General features: G+C 36.1%; 1 protein-coding gene across 1 annotated transcript in view; it reads right to left on the bottom strand.

Annotated features, from left to right (window-relative positions):
- Positions 1 to 14,631, bottom strand: part of LOC135439513 (chaoptin) — a 68,112-nt gene that overhangs the window by 14,416 nt on the left and 39,065 nt on the right. The window contains exon 3 of the mRNA XM_064698267.1: positions 6,121 to 6,265. Within this exon, the coding sequence (XP_064554337.1) occupies positions 6,121 to 6,265 (145 nt within the window). The remainder of the gene's footprint in view (positions 1 to 6,120; positions 6,266 to 14,631) is intronic.

Here is a 14,631-nt window from a genome sequence, read left to right as displayed (position 1 = left end):
GTGGTGGACTATTGAATCTGTTGCAATGACAAATGTTATTCTACCCCTTGTGATTAACCGCCCTTAATAACAAATTTAAAATTTTAGTTTTGCTTCTTTTTAAAATCAATCATTAACTGAACGATTTAATCGCAGTCTAGCGCAGTAAATTTTCCTAATAAATATTCATCATAATTTCCAATAACTAACAGGTGAAAACTTGAGACTGTGCAGAATGTTCGGCCTGCATTAATGTGCTGTTTAACACTGGGCTCAAAAATAATAGAGAATAAAAATGCGAGTGCGCAAAGCGCACGAAAATACATACATACATACTATATGGGTGCACAGAACATTTAGCAAGTCTCGTTTGAAGTCTCAATGAGCGACAAGCATGAATTAAAATTTGACTGAGCACGAGTCAAAGGCAGATGAAGCACAATCAACTACACATATGCATGAATAGATATGCGAAGGCAAGCACATATGTATATACATATGTACATACACAAATTCAGTGGCAATCGCCAAATATAAAAATGTACGTATGTATGTCTCCTTTCTACTTGTGCTCAGCGCACTCGCAACTGAATTCCATTTTTGGACCCCAGTGATAAATTGGACATTTAAGCAGGGCTCGCATTCTGCACAGCTGCAAGATGTTAATTTCTCGTTGGGTTGTTTTTTATTAAAGAAGGGTTTATACCTTTTGAAATAGTGGTTAGTCTATTACAATAACTAATGTAATGTCAACTCTTGTATTTTGATTATTTGTTATGATTTTTTCTTAAAAGTTATCATTAACTGAACGATTTTATCGTAATCTAGTGCATATAGATCTGCCTATTTAAAATTTATCACATTCTCACACAACTAGCAGGTGCCGCTTAATTATGCAATTTATCGCACAGGTTAAACTAACTGAGAATTGTGTTGCGAGTGCGCAAAGCGGAGACAGAAAATGGGCGCACAGAACTTAGAGCAAGTTGCGTCTGAAGTGTTAAGCAAAAAATTCGGCTGAGCGCTAAGCATAAGTAGATAATGCACAAGCAGGCATATAAATATATATACATACATATATATACAAACATACTTATATTTGGCGACTCTCTCCCCGCATGATTATGCTTGTGCGTGTGTTCGCCTATGCAATATCTATGCATACATATGTGTAGTTGCTTGTGCATTATCTACCTTTCTCTCCTTTTATTGATGCTTTTCACTCCAAGCGAGAATCCCTTTGTGCTCCCATGGCTTGCTCTAATTGCTGAATGCCCACTTTTTCTGCTTTAGCTTGACTCCAGTTGTCAATTGCACTGTTAAACAGGCGCACGTTTGTGCAGAGGCGCAAAATTTTAATTGCTGGCATGTGATGAATTCGAGTAAGACGAAAGCGTCGGTGATGCAAAGAGGGCTGCTCTGCATAGAAATTATGTGTAATGCTGATTACATGTAAACAAAGTCGTATTCATACGGGATTAATCGAATGGAATATGCTGGCGCAAGTGAAGTCTATTTCTGAAAGGGTATTTAATCTTCATCATACTGAACGTATCTATTCTTGCTATTTATTTTTAGTATTAATGATGTTTGTGGTTTTCAATTATTTTGTTTTTTGACTCATTGGGATTGATTTTAAGGGAAGTTTCACAGAGATCGTTGCAAGTGTTTATGGAATATTATTACTCTAAACTGATTTTTGACAACCGTTATCAACGAACTTTCGAAAAACACCGACTTTATATGCACCCTTCTAATCAGAAACATTTTAACGTAGGCACAAAGTACAACTGTCGTTAGGTCTACATTATTATATTATATCAATTATATTATAATATTTAAATATTATTATATTATTGTTTTATATTTTAGATGTGTTAAGTTCTTAATCGAAATTTATATATTTTCATAGCACCAAAGATAAGCCCGAAGACACACAGAACACCAAGAAGTCCATAGCCCACGTACGACAACCAGGCGAGAAGCTGAGACTCATTTTCAGCCCCAATGGAATAGTCCCTGGCAACGCACTTGTACGATGAGGCTGCCCCGCCGCAGAATAACTGACAGGTGTCGGGCAGCACACGGCACTTGGTCCAATCGAAGCAGGGCTTTGTGTGGTCGTCCGAACAGAAACTGAGGCAGTTCGTTGACCTAAGCAAAGGCCAGGAAGTATCATTCCGGAACCAGCACTGGCAGAGCCGTGTGCAGTTATCCATTTCCAGTGGAAAGACCCTATCATCAGCCCGGACTATGCGCGTTATCAGGGCGAGTAATGCCCAGAGCCCAATCATGTTAAAGATTTGAACTCTTTATGTTCTTTGACCGTCGTCCAGCACGATCCAAACTCAACTGAATGCGCAACCATTCAACTTCTTTCAGAAACTTCTGATAATATTTATACTATATATTTGGTCGGCATATATGGGTCAACGTCATATCAGTCCCCTTATGTTGCCTTTATGCGAACTCGATAGCATAGTTAAATAATCAAGAATTGTAATGGCTTTTTTGCTTACATCACATATCAAAGTATTTCTGAATTCTGCTCTCTTTCATACTTAAGAGTAAACCAGAAGCGAGTTTCTTAAGATTTTGTTGTTTGGTGTGAAAAATTATGAGGGATGTATTTTTGAATGCAACTGAATGTGGATTGTGTGAATTAGGGCTTACTTAGTCAGCTTAACATGAAAAACCCTTTAAGCTCTCATAAGCTATAATGTTTGCGAAATTACTATTGATTTATTTATTATTTATTTGCTTCCCCTTTAAATCTATTTTATTCATTTTTTAATCGTTGAATGAGGCTCAAAAATATAATAATAAATACTTTTCAAAGCAAAGCCTCCAGACATTTGAATTCTTCGAATATAAGAATCACTTTTGTAAGATTACATTAGCTAGTCAACTCTGTCATTTTTTTAATTTAATATTTATATATAATATATTAATATTATTTATTTTGTATTATTGCTTTTAATATGAAATTAATAATTTAATTAGTGAAATAATACATATAATAAATAATTAATTATTATTACAATAATATTTATATTTTTTTCTTACTATTATTGTAATTATTATTATTATTTCGTATCTTTTTTATATTGTTATTTTTCGTATTATTTCACTGTATTTAATTTTTTCTTTTATATTTTATGTTTATTATTTATTATATTATACATTATTAATTTAATTATAATTAATATTATTAATATTGTTATTATTATTATAATTATAATCATTATTAGTATTTAATATTAGCTTTTTTAATTTACATAAATATTATGTATTTAATATTATTGTTTTTATATTTTTTTCATATTGATATTTTTATATTCAGTATATAATAATGGGAATATTGTCATTTTTTGTATTATTAGTATTATTATACTTTATAATTATCAAATGTTCTGTATTAAATTTTATTGTTTTATTATTTATTTTTATTATATTATTGATTTAATAATTTTATTTTAATGATATTATTAATTGAAATATAATCTTATTATTCGTATTAATAAATAAATAATTGAAGTTATTCGAGTTTAATCCTGTTACTCGCATTTTAACTTTAATAATCATATGAAGCTCTATATGGGTTATTATATAGAATAAAATAAACGTTATTTGAAATAAATTAAGGTTTCCTGGAGTGTGATACGATATAATAAATACATTAAAAGCATGTGTATGTGGGTGTGTGTGTGTCTTCTATTATTTATAGATTGCTCTTTGCTCTGCATATTATGCCAGCATACATATTTCCATCATCATTTTTTAAGTTGGGTTCAGTTTTTCAACTAACTTTTTGATTAACATACGACACAGCCGTGAATGGGGCAGAGGGAGAGAGAGAGAGGAGGAGAGCGAGAGCGAGAGCGTGGGTAATAGACAGCTGGCGGGGGGAGTTCGGATTGCTTGGGGGTAATTTTAGCCACATTTTGCCAGGTTTGTGCACATTAATTAGTTTGATTTAAGTTGAGATGCGGCCTGTTAATGACGAGCGAGTTTGTGTCTATTTGCCAGCACTTGCCCCCGCCTCTGCCCGCTCCGCAGCCAACGCTGTCCCACGTTATCTGTTTACTTATGTTTGGGTTGGGAGAGCGGCAAGCGGTCGGTCGGGCGGAGAGGGCGGGGGGTCTTAAAAACTGCGCAAACTGTTAACGTGCGTCCATTTAACTTTGGCAAATGTAAGGCGCTGCGGAGTGGGGATGCGGTTGCTGGTTTGTGGCGAGCGGGCTGCTAGGCGAAAGGGGGCAGAGGAGGGGTGGGGTATAGCTGGTTTGGGTTCTTTGTGCTCGTTAAAAAATTTTCGCGTTTCATTTCATGCCGCCCAACAAGAAAACCCAACAACTGCCAAATGCGGTCGAGTGGTAAAGAGAAGCAAAAGAGAGTGGGGGAGAGAGAGAGAGTGGGAGTGGGAGTGGGAGTAAGGGACTGAGAGTGGGTAACGGTTCACACACAGTCACATGTTTGATGTGATGTGTGTTGTGTGTTGTGTGGGAGCACAAAAAAGCTGACGAAATATGTGCATGTATGTATGAATGTATGTAGTGTGCGCTTTACAACAGAACATGCATATTTCGAGTCCGTTTTTCACTCGCTTTTGGTTTATAGCCCTGCGTAGGGTATTATAGCTGTCGAACTGCGTAATGCCAGCATGGCCGAACAATGTATACGCTCAACAATATGGGATTCACAAGGTATATAAATATATATTTTTTTGGACTTGCTGCCTTTATAGGTATTAAGAGCCTTTTATGGGACGCGAAATGTAAGTCAAGGCAGGTTAGGTTTCTTTTTGGTTTTGGAATATTATTGTTTTTTTAAAAGTTATCAAAATCTTAATTAATATTTAGGTAAGAGACTGAGAGAGGAAGGGAAGGAGACAGAGAGAGTGGGGGAGAGACGGTCTATATAGTATTTATTCATCTTATTATTCCAATTTTTTTGGTATTTCATAAACATTCTTCTCGCTCCCTCTCTATCTCCCTCTCTCTGTCTCTACCTATCTTGCTTTACCTTTCTCTTGCTCCTTTTTCTACCTGCCGCTATCTCTTTCTTTCTCTTGTTCTTTTTTCCTACTATCTCTATCTCTTTCTTCCTCACTTTCTTTCAGTCTCTCTCTCTCTCTCTCTCTCTCTCTATCCCTTTTAACCCACTATCTCTCTCTCTCTATCTCTCTCTCTCTCTCTCTCAGATTGAGAAGCCCGTCAGCATACTTTGACAAAATATACAAATAAACAGTTAATATAAAGCTGATTATAAATTGTATATGCTTTAGGAGCGTCATAAAAAATGATTAGATTTTCGCCAAGATAGAAGTTGTTTAAACAGATTGTATCTATGGTTTTACTAGAGTATTAAATTGCCGTTTTAGTGTGCTTAATTTTTGTACTCCTTTTTGTAGTTGCTTTATATATGCTTTTTTTGTTTTTTTTTTGTGATTATTTACACTCAAACAAATAGCGCCTGAAAGTTTTTCTTTTGCCCCGCTGTGTGTCTGAATGAGATTGTGTGTGTGTGCGTGTATGTGTGTGTGTGTGTTCTAGTGTGCTCGCCATGTGAGTTTGCATTTCCTGCCTGCATTTGCAGCCTGAGTGCGCATTGAAACACACCCAAACATCGCATACGCTGCACTGCCCAACCTGCCCCTCCCCCCACCTCCCCTCACCATGCCCCTGTTGCTAGTCGTTTGTTAAACTTAATTTTACGCCTTTTTTACAACTTGCAGTTATATGTTGTAAAATATAAATGTGTGTGTGTAAGCACTTGCACTACAAACACATAAACACACTCGCACACACACACTTACAAAAATGCCAAAAAAAAAGCCGTAAAAAATGCCGCACACGGGCCATATAAATAGGCCTGGAAAACTGTCGCATCATCAGAACATATGAAATGTATATGTACAAATGGGTGTACATGTGTGTGTGTGTGTGCGTGTGTGTTTTGCGTGTGTTTTTATGAGGCAGAGTGCATCATCATGGCTCAGCACTTAGGTCGTGATAACCCTAATCGCAAATGCCAGTACACGTAGTCCTTAGTCCCCTAGCTTGACCTAGCTGCCCCCTAACCCTTGCCCCTTGCCCCTTGCCAACCCCATCAAAGGTGTTGACCTTCACACACACTCACCTGAAACTGCGCTCGGATATGTCCTGCAGCTCGTTGTCGATTAACTTCAGTGTCTTCAGACGCAGTCCCTGAAATGTTTCATCGTCGACGCTCTGCAGATGCGTATTGGACATTTCGATGTAGCGCACGCTGCTGTGTATGAACTCTATGAACGAGAAAGAGAAAGAGGGAGAGAGAGAGGGAGAGGGAGAGAGAGTTAGTTGGAGCTGCATATATGGTTGAGGCGATGGCGACCAAGTCAAAGTGACGCTGACTGCCAGCATTGGCCGCCAGTTCATCATTCAAATTGATTTTAAACGGCATTTGAAGCGTTTCCCATAACCCGTGGCAACAGCTCCAGAACCGAGCCCCCCCGATGAAAGGGGGGGGGGGGTGGCGAGCGGGTTGCTGAGGCTAACGATGATGGCTTTTGTTTTGGCAGTTTGATAGCAGGCGCGTTAAAGCAAATGGGTCATCAGCGAGCCATTGGCCCACACAATAGACCAAAAGGGGGTGAGGAGAGGCTCCTCCCCCCACCCCACCCGCATTGGGAAGCAAGCTGCTGGCCAGCGAGCCAACGGGGCCGGACTTTGATTTTTATGCGCTTTTTCCGTTTTCCGTACCCCGCAGCCACTCCCCGCACCCCACACTCTGTCGTCTTCATAATGGCCCAACGACCAAAGCAATTTAAAAAGGCACTTTAGATATATTGGAAGAGTGACATCCTTGGCAAAACAAACAGCGCGCAGAACGCTTTACTTGATTGCCCAGCGGTGGGCGGGGCGGGGAGGAGGACTGCACAAAATTTATATAACATTAAGAGCAAAATAGATAAGATAACTTTGCCAATACCAAATATGTTGAGAAGTACTTCTTAGACATGACAAAAAAAAAATAAATATATATACATATATGTATATAGGAAATTTAAAATATTTATAGAATATTCGTAACTATAAATGGGTTTTGGGTATACCTACGGAAGGGGCGGTCAGAGACAGGCTTTTGAGATATATGGAAATGTGTATATTTTTATGATTCCCACAATTCCTTATATTCTTTATGGGTCCCGCAGGTACTGCCAGGCCCAGGACTATTTATTTGTATGCCCAAAATTGTAATATAAAAGCGAAATTTATGATATCTGCGGCATACAGAACAATTAATGCGGTTCTAGACACTTGCCTTGTGCCTAAGCAGATATGTGAGAATAATGAAGCTCGAAAATGATGAGTTTAATGAAAATAGCTATGAGCGATTCTTCATATAAAGCTATATAATATAGTAGTGCGAAGTTGATAGCGTTTGGCTCGATATGCATATGGTGGGGATAATCAAGATAATTTGCGAATCTACTTTTTACGATCGTTCCAATGGCAACTGTATGATACAGTCGTCCAATCCGGCCTGTGCCGACAACTACAACAAAAAGATGGACCTATGTAAAGTTTCAAGACGAAATGTCTTGTCGGAGATGTCTCCTTTTATGCGTTACATATCATACGGAATTATCCGTTTGTTAGTCCGCCTTAGAGAAGGTAAAATGATCAGATCTTGAGTATCTTTTTCAACGAAAATGTAGCTATCATATTTTTTTGTTTATATAAGCCAAAGCGAAAGTATAACTTCCTGAGCAACATTGTTTTGGGGGTGAAGGTCACGGCGCCTACGAGCAGTTTAAATGGGTGTTACAAGAGCGACTTGGAGCGCGGGGGGAATGTGTGAAGTGTCGCAATTAATTTGCGATTCGCTGAGCATGTGTTAATTAACAATGGCGACAAGGTCCTTGGAGTGCGCCCGCGGCTCTCTCTCGGAGGAGCGGCAGCCGTAACCCGTGTGCGAGCGGCGCCTGGTGACCATGTGTTTTTAGCCTGATTATACGGAATGCTCTCCTCCAAAGGGAATTTCCATGTCATGCTTGTCAGCTTAAATTATGGCCTGGCCTTAGCTCAAGCAAACGGCATTGCGCCGCGCCGCGCTGCGCTGGGCTGCGCTGGGCGTGGGGCGGGGCGGGTTGTTGGGTGTCACATTGCCTGGCCACGCCCCGGCCGCAGCTCGCAGCTAACTCGCCCAAAACCGCCGCAGAAACTAGACAAAAAAGAAAAAGGAAGAAGAAAAAAGCGTCACATTTTTTTCTCGAGTGCGGGGCCGAGAAGTGAGTGCAGCACGGCCGCAGTAGCCGGGCCAGAAAACTGACGTGCAACATGAAAATGCACTTTTCGCTTTTAATTGAAAATTTTTTACGTGAATTGTCATTTCTCTGCCTCTTTTTCTCGCTCTTCATTTGGTTTGGTTTGGTTTGTTGCAAACTTGTGTTTTTTCTTTGGCTTTTTTTTCGTGTATTTTTAGTTAGCAGGTTGGCTGACAGCTTTCAAAATAAGAGACACAGATACACACACACACACACACACACACACACACACACACACACAGACACTCGCACATTGACAGGCTATACAATATGCATGTAGGTGAACAGATAGCGTGTGTGTTTCTCTGTGTTTGTCGGCCTAAAGTCAAAGTGAAATTCGATTGCAGATTGTCAGGATTTTGGCATTGATTTGGCCGTGAACGGCATTTCAGCAGCAATTCCTACAGTTGACTGCACTTAAACAATTAATAAACAATTACGTAGTGTATATAAATTAAAGCCAACAAATTGCTAACCAAACCGAAATTTAATTACAATTTTATGAGTGAAAGCTAATTTATATTAATTTGATATTGTACAAAATATCAAAAAGAAAAATATGTTCTTTTTAGATCATTTTGTTTTTGCATAGATTATTGAAATATTTTCGTAAATTAATTTTCCTATATTTTATGCATTTTGTAATCAAAAATCGAAATATGTTTAAATTGACATTATTGAGTTTCCAGGAATTTAATTTTATTATGTGTGTGTGTTTTTTGTTTTTGATTTCCCATTTTCAGAACGCGAAATTTGAACTATCTATTTTTCACATCCTTCACTTAATTTATTGTAAGTGAACTCTTTAAAATCAGTAAAATATGTTTAAATTGACAATGAGTTTGCACTAAACATTTTAATTAATTGTATTATTATTTTTAGCCGCTTTAGACACTCTCAGCCCGTAAAATAACAAGTGTCTTTTTTGCAAAAGCTACATTTAATTTATTGTAAATGTGTTAGAAACTCAGCCAATTGGACTGTCAGTCAGTCATTATTTTGCTTACCACTTTAGAAGGTATTACAATTCTATTTTGAGATGTGTAACTCATAGAAGGAGACATCTCTGATCCCACAGAGTATATATATTTTAGATCAGCCGAGTCGATATAGCCATGTCTGATTTCTGTCTGCCTATACATACATATGTCCGTCTACCCGTCTGTCTATGTCAATTAATCTCTCAGCTTTAATTAGTTAAAATCTGCTGCTTAAATATTAACCAAATCTTACCAAGATCGCACTACTATAGTTTATAGCTCCATGGGTAGAATAGGTTGACAAATTAGTTTTTGCATGGATATATATTAAGTTTTCCAAGATATTTTCAACAAACTCCGCATTAACCAGCTTCATCATTCTCACACATCTGCAAAACCGTAAGGCAAATGTCTAGAAGGGTATCAAATCTTCGACATGCCGAAGCATTCTCTTTTCTATTTCAATTTAAATGAACTACTAGAATGATGATTAACTTTATAGTTGCATGCAAATTATTTTGAATTTTGTAATAGGACAAATTCATGGTTTCCCCAAATGCAGTTATTAAAAAATTACGAATTCATGGCATAAATAATAAAAATGTATATATTTGCACAGCTCGAAACGATAGCAGGCACAGCTTAAAGACTGAAAATAGCTTTGAAATGCTTTATGTGGCTAAAACATGGCTAACACCGACACACGCACACACACAAACACAGGGACACACGTGCACACTAAACGACGATATACGCAAACAGCTTACATCTTAATTACATATCGCATATTAATACAATATTAATCATACGCCCTGTTGACACGCGCAACGGGCAACAAACGTGGCCAAAACGCATTCGCCATGCACGACGCCCGCTTGGCCGAAACTGTGTGTGCGCGTGTGTGCGTGTGTGTTTATGTGTGTGTGAAATGTGTGCATATCTAAGCTGTACAGCTGTTGCTGTTGTTGTTGCTGCTGCTGCTGTTGCTGTTGTTATGAGTGGACAAGCAACACACACAGACACACACACCCGAACACACACACGCACACAACATATGGCGTTAATAAACTTGAAGCTGTAGCCAGTTGCCTGAGGGGCGGGCAGGGCAGGGCAGGTTGGGTATAGTTGTATGTCCATCGTACGTTGGCTTCTTGTATTTTATGGCCTCAAGTCAATTCTCTGACAAATGGTGAGCATATTTATTTATTTACTTTAGCTGCCAACGTCGCCATTTCCATGCGTCCCTGTCGCCCATTCCCCTCACCACTCACCCCTCACCCTGCCACTCGTTTGCGTCACTTGCCAAGTGTTTATTCAACTCGCCAAAAGCAAGCAAATAAAAAAGTAAGCAACAACATGAACAATAAACTAGCAACAGCAACAGCTACTAGGTGGCCAGCACATGGTCCAAAGGACAAAAAGAAAAACCATATATATGTATAAATATGCCACAAGTTACGAGTGAAAGTTCGGGTAGTCGGGGGCTTGATCTGGGGCTGGGGTCTGCTTTATGAAACTATTGCAAATTAATATTTAAATATGTTTTGCTGCCTCTTGCGATAAACGGCAACTGAAATTGAGCAAAGTACGCTGCTCACAAAGTTTCGCCGCAACATTAAATAGCATACTATTTTTGCATTTAATTCAAATGGCTTGTCGCTATTTTATTTATTTATTATCACTATACCCTTCTAGAGTGTATACTCATTTTGTCACGAGATGTGTAAGGCATTGAAGGAGACATCTCCGACCCCATAAGGTATATATATTCTAGATCAGCATCAACAGCCGAGTTGATATAATATAGCCATGTCTGACTTCTGTCTGTCTATCCATCTGTCCGTCCCTCCGTCCGTCTATCTGTCCGTTTGTCCATCTGTCTTTTTCTATGCGAACTAGTCTCTCAGTCTTAAAGCATCTTGAAGCTTTCCGTCTTTCTATTTCAGGCAATGCATATGTTGGAATTTTCTGGATCGGATCACTATATCATATAGTTGCCAAAGGAACGATCGGTTTAAAAGTAGTTTCTTGAATAAAAACTTTTTTGTGATAAAGAAGTCTTATGCAACCCCGTTATTTACTATTTAAACTATGCTCCTCATCTATATGAAGAATCTTTTCAACATCGGAATGGTATATCATATATAGGCCCGATCCATTGAAAAGTAGATTCTTATAATTTTTCAGCTTTTACGAGCTCAACCATTCTCACATTTCCAAAAAACCGTAAGGCAAAAGGTCTACAAGGGTATTAAAACTTCGGCGTGTCAAAGATATCCCTACTTTCTCGTTTTTTTGGTTTTATTTATTTACATGAGCACACAGCAAAATATGCATATGATCAATTGCATAAAATCAAATAAAATCCCATAATACAAATAATTATAGTTTATGACACGTGGCGCCAAAAAAATACGCTTATGTTTGCCAAAGCTTAGGCTAATGCAAAATAAATTTTAAATAAGTTTTGCCGACTAAGCACAACACAATTTGTTAATAGTATACAAACAAAGATTAAAATAAGAGAATACATTAAAAATAAAACGTAAGCTCTTGAAATAACGAAAAATTTACACAATAAAATTTCATAAAAAAATATAAACAAAAATTAAGAAACAAAATATGAAAAGAAATTCAAAATAAAACATGAACTCTTGGAATAATGAAAAAATTGCACAATAAAATTATGTAAATAACTATGTTCAAAAATCAATGAATTCAAAGAAAACAGTAGAAATTTAAAATAAAACAGCAGCTTATGAAAAACTGAAAAATGTAACAGAAAAAACACCAAAGCTAAAATTTAATAAAAAATAGTGTATACACTATATGAAAGCTGTGTTTATATGAGCTAAACGAAACTTAATAAAGTCTTAATCTGCAGACAATTTGGTTTATAAAATAAGCTCTGAGTAGTCCTTAAAAAGAGACTGTATTGTTCACTTTTTTGGCTTTCTTTTTTCTTATTTTTTTTCCTAACTTGAAAGATTTAGTATATTTTTTATAATATATAAGCATGTTTGGCTAAACATAAAAAGAGCTAGACGCATGAAGCAGTTTTAACATTAATTGTTAAAAAAATAAATTTTTAGAATTCAAATTTATCTATTAATAAAACTGCCAGTGTCTCCTATATTGAAGGTAAATATATTTGGTCGAATTTTATGATGATTTTAACTTAAAAGATTTAATATTTAAGATGTCTGCCATAATATAAAGCAGACAAAAAGAAAGCAAAATTAAAATAAATTGTTTATAATATAAATTGTAATTATTCAATAAGAAATGATCAGTGTCTAAAATTGGCTAAAATTTACGCACAAGTTGCTTTTTTTTTTTTTTGGTTTTTTTTAGCATGAACGATTTAATATTCTTCTTTAAAAATGTAAAATTCGTGGCCAAAACAAAGCGAATGCACAAAGAATGAAATTTAAAAATTAATAGTTTTTTAATTGGTATTTTCTCATCTTTAACTTTTGCTAGACATACTTTTATATTTTAATGAATATTAATGTATGGGTCATTTGCGAGAAAAAAACACGTGCAACAGACAGACGAATGAACAAGCAGACAGCTAGACTGACTTTACATTGGAGACCATTTACTAACAAGATATAATAAATATACATGACTATAAATAAAGAAAAATAAAAAATACAAATAAATAAATAAAAAACTATTTTATAAATTAACTGACATTCAAACACAAAATCCCGAACGAACAAAGTTTAGAACTAACATTTTGAGCTGATATAAAAGTGAGTTGACCAAAAAGAAAAATATATATGAAATATTTCGAAAAAGCAATAAATCAAGTTTTACAGAGAGGGTTTGCGAGTTATCTTTCAACTCAATTTTATCGCTACACACACACACACACAAAGACATACACTTTCAATTTCACAGCCGTATGAAACGCATAGGCCCCACAGTGTAGGGCAGCCAATCGGGCTGGCAATTGCAGCGTTCGCCCTCAGCCTGGCCTTTGACCTCGCAACGTATGTGCTGATGAAGATTACGTCAGCTGAAAAGTTATTGTTTTGGTCCGGCATTCATTGAGCCAAGGCGATGCCTGCTAGAAGCAACTGTGTGCTTCATTTATATCCATATACTTTTGTGTCCTGTGCCACAGCAGCAGCAGAAGGAGCAGAAGGAGCGCCAGCCAAATGGATGACAGCACCAGGAAACATGCGGCAGCTGTGCGAGTTGCCTACCGCTTGCCGCCTGCCGCCTGTTTGCCTCTTGTTCGGTTCGCTTCGGTTCGTTCATTTTGTTTCAGTTTTGGTTCTGGTTAAGAAATAGTTTCGGCATGAAAATTGTGCCCGAATCGCATATGAAAAGTCCGTTGTTGGTGTGTTGCTGCATGTGGGGCAGCTGCCCCGGGGGGCGCATCAGCAGCACTGGCCAAGCGTGAAAATGACCAGAAAACATTAAAAATAAATCTAAATTGCACATTTCTGGCTAAAATATCATTTACGAACCGAACACAACACAAATTTAACTTTCAAATTCACCCAAAAAATAGGCAGACAAAAGTTTGTGTATCTTGGCCTTTTAAAGACCTGACACAGGGTATTTATATTCCTAATGAGAACAAGCTGAGTTGTTTTAGTTAACTAAAGCATATCTGTCACAGGATTCTTCCGTCTGTTTCTATGTGAAACAAAACCAAATTCATTAAACTTTCGAAAGGTTGCCCCATAGCTACAGGCAGTCCATATATATATCGGCTAACTATATCATAAAGTTGTAAACGATTTAGTTTTAAAAGAGATTATTTTATTTAATTTTAATTTTTGATGTCATTAAATTATTATTAAATTTATTGTCTTTCATTTTATTCATTTATTTAAATGTATTATTTTATTTAATTTTTATATTCCCATTTAATTCATTATTATATTATTATATCTTTTTATATTATATAATTTTATTTATTAATATTTTATTTAATTTTATGAAATAATTTAGATTCTATTGTATTTAATTTTTAATTTGTTTATTGCTAATTGCTTTATTTTATCGTTTAATTTAATGTTGGTTTTATTTGATTTTAACATATATTTTAAGTTTATCAAAATATTTATATTATATTTTCCTATTTTTTTTCTTTTTTTATTATTATCATTTTATTTAATCATATTATTTTATAGTTCAATTTTTTATTTTTTATATTTCGTTTAATTTTATTCTTTTATTGCATTTTATTATGTAATTACATTATTTTTTTTAATTTTATTATTTAATGAAATTTTATCATTTTTTTTAAGTTTAATTTTAAGTTAATGTTTCAAACTTTTAATTTTACTTAATCTAATTATTATTACTTTAAAAGCAAAATCTTATCAAAATCAAAGTAAA

The sequence above is a fragment of the Drosophila montana genome, unplaced genomic scaffold (assembly GCF_035044405.1).
Source record: "Drosophila montana isolate Dmon_TW-CO22-7 unplaced genomic scaffold, ASM3504440v1 contig_402_1, whole genome shotgun sequence".
In the NCBI taxonomy this organism is placed as follows: domain Eukaryota; kingdom Metazoa; phylum Arthropoda; class Insecta; order Diptera; family Drosophilidae; genus Drosophila; species Drosophila montana.
This window is presented reverse-complemented; position numbering and strand designations above follow the sequence as displayed.